Raw genomic sequence first — 8,669 nt, forward strand, 5'->3', positions numbered from 1 at the left:
GTAATCATCCCTTAATTTAATTAATCCCTTAAAATAAGTCTCTTTAGAGCGCTTAAGAGAATATTAGTTGCCAAAACATTTTCTCTCACCATAAAAAACTGTGCTGGCATTTATACATGCAAGAGCCCAACTGAATTGGGATAATAAAACAAGACTTCTTCCACCCGCCAAACTACATTTAAAATGTTCAACGGCTACATGGATTTTTTAAACGGCGTTAACCAATAGTTGTAAGCGCCGACGTGACGTGCACGTAGCCGTTAAACGCGGGGCCCTTTTACAGATCACAATGGACGGTGCTTGCATGTTCCAAAATTAACCCCACTAAAGCCAGCTGTCTCTTAACAACCTTTCCAATAAATTTCTTATATATATTTTTTATTTTTTTTCCAGAAAAAAAGAAAATCTTCCTTTCCTTGCGAATCTTCATTGTTCCACATTTTGTCTCATATTAATCACAGGGTTAGAAAAAGTTATAAGACACTTAAAACATTCCCTGGTTATTGACAAATATACCCTCAATTTGTTTTTTCCCCGAAACAACCCCATCAACTCCAGGAGTTGAATTTATTTATTTTTTCCATTAATAATCATCAATTATCACATTATATTAAAGTGCATAAAAATTCATTGCTTAAATCTGAACCCTTCAAAACCTACCATGAAATCATCAAGGATGAATGAATGATTATAAATGATGAAGAAAGATCGATCTTGTGACATCCTGGCAATGTAAGCAATGTTCAAGCATCACGCTGCGTGAGTGGGTGTCTGATGAAGTCTTCAACGGCCAGGATTCTATAAACTGAGTGGACCCCACCGACTCATTCACGGACTCAACTCTTCCAAAGTTACCAGGATGCAAGCACGAAGCCATCGCGGCCCAAAGAAGTTTAGTTTAAACATATTAATATTAAAAATAAATTTTAAAAAATAAAAAAATAGTGATAATAGTAGTTTTTTAAAATATTTTTTTATTTAAAAATATTAAAATAATATTTTTTATTTTTTAAAACTTAATTTTTACTTAAATATATCGATTTAAAAATACATATTTTTTTTTAAAATTTTACAAAATTCTAATTGCGCTGCTAACTCAATCAGACTCTAAGTATTTATACTATAATAGCTTTTATAGTTATAGTTTAAAAAAATTAATTAAAAAAAAGCTTTAGATTATAATTTTTGGTAACCAAAATTTCTAAAAAGAGTTGAAAGTAAAATTATGATGTGTTGATTTAACAAACACTTTCAATTATGTTCACATCACGCCCATCACAATAACAAACACAGAGTAACTGAACAAAGTTGAATATTACTACTTGCTGTCTACTTCCTTGGTGTCTGTGAACAGATGAGAGACTACAGAATCTTACTTGACTGGAAAATGTATCAAGAAATCTGTCTAACACGGGATACTTTATTCCTGCTGGTGGCAGTTCGACTCCCAAGTGTATTTACAGAGCCGCTGAAAATATGCATGATCAACTTATCTCGTGTTCGGTTCCGAGCTGTGCTGCACAGGAGGGAAACCTATGTGATTTCTCCGGGAACCTGTGAACAGAATAAAAAACAAGGTTGGAAGAAGGTCCTTGAATTGAAGTTTCACGTCACAGTTGCAACAACATCTCAAGGGCCATTTTCATGAAGATGTGATCCCGAAACTGGATGCATTTTCCAGCCAGAAAAACACTTGCTTTTTTTGGAGAATTCAGAAAAAGCCAGTTCATCATCTGTAAAGAACATGTAATAGCAGTCTAAAACAGCATTACTGTGTTTTCACCCCCTGAGCGTCTTCTTCTGTTTATCAACAGAGAGAGGTGTCTCAAGTGGGACAGTACTTTTCAATCAATTGTCCTCAATTTTTACTTTGCTTCTTGCCTTCTACAGCACCAGCTTGATATGACAATTATCAATGGCACTGTAATATCAATTATCTACCCCCCTGCAAAATGAAAGTGAAACCTTCACCTTTTTCCAGTTAAAAGGATCAAATCAAGGGCAATAAGCGCTGCAAGATAACTTCATTTAAAAATCATTGATAAGATTTGCTTCACAAACATGACAAAGAGAGGGCCCATCTAATTAATGCATTGGGACGGACGATGGATGAACCACGTAAGTTCTTGAACCATCCACCGATCCATAGCCCAACCTTGGAAGTTGACAGCTTCCGATCCAGATGTCCTCTCACACATCATGTCCCGGAAATATCATCTCAATATTCGAGAGGACATTAATGGAAGCCAATATCTACTTTCAAGGCTGGGTCCAATAAACGTGCACGTAAAAAGTCAGCGTCAAAACAACAAGGTGGAGAAGTTCATCAGCACAGAACCAGCACGAACATGTCAAGCTTTTCCATGAATAGAAAACGGAGCATCTATTTGATCTTATGCATGAACATTGTACAAGAGTAGGACAGCACTCTTCTAATTTCTAAATGCAATAAACTACCCCTTATCATATGCTTCATTATTTTTATAGTTAATTCTATCATTTTATGTCATCTTTGTTTATATTTGGATGAAGTTCAAAACTCCAACAATATGAACACGTTCAGTTCAAAGTGCATTGGGTACTTTGAGTATTTTCTCTATTTACTTTTAATCTGTCAGAAAATTGCTTTAAAAGCAATATTCACTGGGAATTTTTGTACAATACAAGAGAGCTAAAGAAGAAAAATACTGCTAAGATTTGTCCAAGGAAATGAACTTTAAGAAGAAAATAACATTTAGCATAAACTAGTCGCGCTACACAGCGGGGAACAAATTTTTTCTTTAGCAAAAAAAAATTGAAAATGGCTGTTTTTAATGGTTTTTTTGAGAAAAAAAACCAAATAATAAATTAAAAAGATAAGGCACTTATCTAGCTAAATAAATCGTTAATTTACATCTCATTACGAGTTATAATTTTTTTTATTAGAAAAATAAGACCTCATGTTTTTTTAATGTTTTTTTTTTTTGAGAAAAAAATCATAATAATAAATTGAAAAGTTGATGCATGTATTTAATTAAATCAACTGAAAATCATCTGAAAAAAAAATCAAAGTTTTAACTCCGCTGTGGGCAAATGCTTGCATTGATGAAATTATAAAAAATAAAAATAAAATTCAATAAAAATAAAATATAGATAAGCTTAATATCCAAAGCCAATACTTTTATCTAATGCAAATGTATTTTTCTGTCACAAAGCTTTTTTTTTATCACAATATAAATTTTTTTTTATCTCTAAAAATAAAGTTAATTTATATAGTGCACCAAAAAAAATCATGAAAGTAAAATTATGGCTCGCATGCATGTTCAAAATATAACGAAGTTAAAATCGTATGCATCATATTAATTAATTTAATTTAATTAACATCTTAGGTTTTATAAATTAATCATTGCTAGTCTGTATCATTTAAACATGTCACCATCTTATTATATCACCCAATACGTTTTATTTTTAGGATTTAAAGTGTTTTTAACCAGTATGCATTAAATTTCAAACTTCCTAACATCTCAATTTTTTTTAAGTCAGGAAAAAAAAGATACAACCCACAGCATATGTGAGCTTATTTTTTTCTAAACTTTAAAAAAGACATAAATTTAACAAATACAATGAATTTAAAAATTCAAGATACTCTGAGTTATTTTTAAAATTAATAAAAAATAACAAAAAATTAAAAAAAACCAGGTGAATTTTCAAAACGTCAATCACTACATTTGAGAGGGGGCAAAAATTATCCCAAACGCAAAAAAAAAATTATATAACACTAGCATTTTTAAAGAACTCAAAGAAAACTCGAGAGTCAGGTAGTCAAGTCTTCTGAGTTAAACAATTTCAAATAATTTAAACTAAATTTAAAATATAAAAAATAGGCACCTGTCAATATAAGAAAAAATATATATATAAAAAACAAAAAAAAAACACCTATTTTGTATCCCGTAAAATGACTATTTTACACCAATTTTTTTTAAGGCACTAGGAGTGCTTTTCCGAAGAGCAAAATTGAAAAAATATTATGGATTGCCACACTATTTTTCCCGTGCGGTTAGGCGTACAGGTAATAACATGAAGATATGAAAATTTATCCAAGGCGCACACTTACAACAGTATAAAGGTAGAACGCAAACTGTCACTGGAACAAGGAAATCCATAGTCTACTGTTCTTCATAGTAAGGCGGTGTTGACTGAACACACAATTCATTTCCATCTGCATCACCATCATCATCCTCATCCTCATCAGCGTCCACCCAGTTACTAGGATGACGTTGTGAAAAACTATGGGCATCAGTTTCTGATCTCTCTGGGAGCAGAAAATCGAAAAATTGTAAGTACATAGCAGGGGAAAACATATTTAAGGTTAGCCCAACAGAAGACTACAACTAACCTTGGGCTTCTTTTGCATGACCTTTTTGCACAGGATGGCCGCTAATACATCAAGTCAAGGAATTGAAATTCAAATCATCAAATAGGCATCAGAATTAGTGCAAAAGACTAATACAAACATTATAGTAATATTATGGTGGAGTCATGCCAGTGCATGATATTTTTTGTGCTATTGGAATTCCAGTTTTGATAACAAGTAATGATATTCAGGGAGAATCTAAATTGAGTAGTTATATAGAAATTTCACAGAACAAAGAACCTGGTTATGGCGTGGATAAAATGTTTGAGAGCATTTACTTCATTTTTTTTCATGCTTTCAATCTACTTGCCAAAAAACAAAAGAGCCCTCTTTTGTGAGGATTGCTAACAGATTCAAGCTCGCAATTTCCTGGTCAGCAAGCACATGTCATGGACATCTTTCCATTCATATGAATAGTGCTTTGATAATTTTGAGTTGAAAATACAAATCAAAGCCTTAAAATTTATGCTCACAACTACCAAACTCAACCAAAAATGCAAAAAAACTGAATTAAGTATGATTTTATATTCACCAACAGAAATGGTTTTTTTGCCTTTGCAGATTGTAAACACGGATCCATACGGTTGGAAAAGATGAAGACAAATGGAGCAATAATATCAAGTTGTGAATTACCTGTGTGGGCCACATATCAAAGTCCTTATACCTTAGTTCCAAGCAACTCAAAACACTAATATTAGCTATATCCAAATTATCTACTGAATGCAACAAATTTTTTTATTATGACCATGTTAGAGGATGAAACCTGCATGTGCAGTCCATCCAGTTCTCTGTGCTAGCTAGTGGCCTGTAAGACTGGAGACATTGCCCACCAAACATACTTTGAGAGAAAGAGATGCAAAGTTCCATCACTAGAAATTAAAGCGACGAGAAATCTAAAAATCACACAACCAGACAAGGTAACATACTGAAACAAACAGTAACAGTTAGGATACAGACTAGGATTCACAGCAACATTTTCTCCAGCAGATGTGTCTTTGGATATATGCATTGTGCTGATCCTTTGGATTTCCCTCTGTTCATTAGCATTCAAGTCTCTTTCTCCTGGAGCCTGCCTTGCTTCAGCACCACCACCACTACCACTTCTTGCTGCACTTCCTGCATGAAGTGAAAGTATGTAAGATTTGCAGGTGCACATATAAAGTCGGCATTGGAACTTTGAACAATTACCTGAAAGTTCAGACCAAATTCTGGTGTGATCAGATGGATGTTCAGATACATTCACTCCACATCTCTCTTGTTGTCCTTGAGACCCTGTCCCATCTGCAGCCTCACCACGTGCCGTGGCTTGTGGAGGTTCTGGTGGATTTCCTTCATGGAGCTGTGATATAAGCATGGTTGCAAGTACAAGAGTAGCATCGAAGTTTGAGCTGGATCCATCATCCAGACCAAATTTTGGTGCCATTAAAATAGGCCTGTATACCAACAAATGGTTTTTGCACAAATGGAATCATATTTTTAGATAATCTTAATACTGAATCCCCAATGGTAAGAAAAAACAAACAAGGGCTGCTGATGCAGTGTGCATTAATGGTGTCATACAAATGCATGAGTCTGAATTACTGATGCAATACAACTTGGGATTTAGCTTCTCTTTTAACAAAGGTTTGAATTTTCAGTGTTAAGCAATGCAAATCAATCTGCAAATACTAATATTACTAGCAACACTTCTAGGCTAATGTTCCACTGAATTGCATTCAATCTACAGAAATTTATCTCTTTAGCTTAATGTAATTATAAATCAAGGTCATGCTGCGTGCACACACATATTCATGGATGAAGACTGCCAGAAACTTTTCACATGGAAGCATGCTGAGGCTTCGATTTGTGACCAAATGGATACTTAACATCATGGTCAGTCTGCAGATAGGCTGAATCCAGTGGTTGAACATGAAACTCATAAAATGAGTAACCATTCTTCAGGAAGGGGGCAAAGGGCAAGAAGGCAAGAAAATGAAACAGAAGGTTAATAAATGGAACATAAAGAAGAAACATCTTACTCCCCGGCCTTTTCAAGATATAAATGAATATCAACTTCGCAACCCTCGCAGAAAGAAAGAAATGCCTGCAATTTAGAAATAATGACAAATCCCCCAAATAGACATGTTAACTCTTTGGTCAAAATATAAAAATCAAACCAGAAAATAACATGACAATAATTATAACAGGAACCATGATTAGCTGGCATTAATCTCCATTTAAATGTCATAAAGGGTTGTTAAAAAGAATAAGGATTAGTCAACTTGAGCAAATCGCACAACTGTTATGAAAACTAAAATGATATGCTTTGGGATGAGAACCAGGACCACTAAACCTTCAGTTCCTTCACACCAAATGTCACATCCACGGGGTCTCCACTGTGAGTATACTGGACAAATTCTTCAGCTGGATCTATCCACAGCTGAGTGTGCAGTGAAGAGTCGTTGTCTGCAGTTGAAAATTTGAAGCATGAATATCCTGTTTGAAATGGTCAGGAATGCAAAAAATCATGAGTTCGCACCCTTGGTTGGGTCTATGTAACTTCGAAGTTCAACTGCTTTTCCTCCTATTTCATTTTCAGTGTCAGAAGCCATGGATGCACGTTCTGTTGCAATGATGGTGATCTCCTGGAGTGATGACTGAAAATTGGCAAGCAGTCTGTTAAGATCATGAGGTCTCACAACTAAGCTGCTTGGATATCTTCTCCTGTCAAGAGACAGATGTTGTATGTCCGGCTCAACATTGCAAGTAATCCAATAGGATTTTCTAATACCTGAACATAGGAGTTATGAATTTGTTGTGACCATAAAAGAATCAAATATATCCATTTTAGCTGTTGAAAAAAAAAGGATGGCAACACTGAATAACACACTTCATAATTAAACTTGTGTGGTAATTATGGTTGTACTCTGAATCTCCGATAACAACATTTCACAGAAGCACTCCAAGCAAACAGTCAAGAATAAAAGGATGTGGGCAACATCAGTAGTTCAATTGGAACCTGAAATTTGAAAACTCTAATGCCACAAACACAATTCAAGGAATACGATGGTATTTACAGGGGCACATTGTCACTATACTAGCTTCCTTGCTTTATAATTCTTGTCAGGACTAGTCACGACTAACTTTGACCTTCAATTACAAATCAACTCAACAAGTCTTTATTGGACACTAAGGCATGAAACATACTGGAGTAACCATGTTTCTTACTACTATCATTGAAATGAAATCTTCCATGGTTTCCCTGCATAAAATGCATAAAGATATAATTCCCCCCGAAGTAGCAGTTGAACTCTCACTTTGTTGCCAGCAAACTCTACTATAGTATCCGTTAGATATTATTATCACCAAACATATAAAGGCGCCAACCACCAATCGTCGCCACTTCCCAATATTAAGTATACAGCGATTAAATGAGTAGCATACAAAGCACTAAAAAACAAACACATTTACCATTGAAGCATTCCAAAGTCCATTTCACTTTAGAAGCATCCGGATCAGGCAAATGCACACTCAGATGATCAACACCTGCAATTGGCGTCCTAAGAACCGAACAAATCGCCTGAACACACGCTTGCAAAGTCAGTAATCAACACCGCTAGATTACCTAACACCATTACTTAATTCTAATCTCAAATTAAAAGGCTATGACCATTAATTACCTTCAGAAGCACACTGAATTTGACTTCAGTACCGGAAACTGTATACACATCAAAGAAACTCGCCTTAAATGTAATACACTGGTACGCAGATCGTGATGAATGTAGCGTGTGGAGCGAAAGCTGGAGAAATGCACCCAAAATTTAAACCTAATCGATGATTAACCAACCAATAACGCTTTTTTTGTACTTAATTCCTACTAGAGTGAGTGTAATTAGCATTTCTCTATTTTAAAACCCTAAAATCAGAAATAAAATAATTAAAAAAACATGAAATAAATTAAAATAGTGATTACAAACTAATTGATGATAAAGAACAACAAATTTCAGTTTCCGAACGTGTTTGGAGAGAGGGAAAGTGAAAAGGAGCGAGTACCTGAGAAGGAGAAGCTTGGATAGCAAGCTCGTTGCCGATACGTGAGAGGCACGTGATGGAGCGAGCGAAGGTTTTCAGCGCGTTTCCGCTGAGACTCAACTCCATCTATGTGATTCTCTCTCTTTCCCCCGAATGTGTGTAGCGATAAAGAGATGAGAATTTTCTCGCTATGGAATTGGCGGGAAGAAATATGTATATTCCTAATTTTACTTTTGTAAATGAATTATATACTGATATCTACGAT

The 8,669-nt window shown here is 34.8% G+C and overlaps 1 protein-coding gene across 1 annotated transcript; it reads right to left on the reverse strand.

Annotated features, from left to right (window-relative positions):
- Positions 1-3,985: 3,985 nt before the first annotated feature.
- LOC7481737 (uncharacterized) lies at positions 3,986-8,669 on the reverse strand. Its single transcript, XM_006375685.3, has 10 exons — positions 8,426-8,669; positions 8,053-8,172; positions 7,844-7,952; positions 6,912-7,163; positions 6,726-6,838; positions 6,412-6,476; positions 5,582-5,826; positions 5,347-5,509; positions 4,376-4,416; positions 3,986-4,291 (listed from the first exon to the last, which is right to left on the reverse strand). Exons 1-10 carry the CDS (start codon positions 8,528-8,530, stop codon positions 4,146-4,148), a joined length of 1,359 nt encoding a protein of 452 aa, XP_006375747.3. The 5' UTR covers positions 8,531-8,669; the 3' UTR covers positions 3,986-4,145.

Source organism: Populus trichocarpa, chromosome 13 (genome assembly GCF_000002775.5).
Source record: "Populus trichocarpa isolate Nisqually-1 chromosome 13, P.trichocarpa_v4.1, whole genome shotgun sequence".
Lineage (NCBI taxonomy): Eukaryota > Viridiplantae > Streptophyta > Magnoliopsida > Malpighiales > Salicaceae > Populus > Populus trichocarpa.

Excerpts from the sequence above, each read along its gene's own strand:
- LOC7481737 (XM_006375685.3), bottom strand. The coding sequence starts at position 8,530 with ATGGAGTTGAGTCTCAGCGGAAACGCGCTGAAAACCTTCGCTCGCTCC. Across the intron at positions 7,953-8,052 it reads AATTCAGTGTGCTTCTGAAG|GCGATTTGTTCGGTTCTTAG; the intron begins GTAATTAATGGT and ends GCGTGTGTTCAG. Across the intron at positions 7,164-7,843 it reads GACTTTGGAATGCTTCAATG|GTATTAGAAAATCCTATTGG; the intron begins GTAAATGTGTTT and ends TCCTATGTTCAG.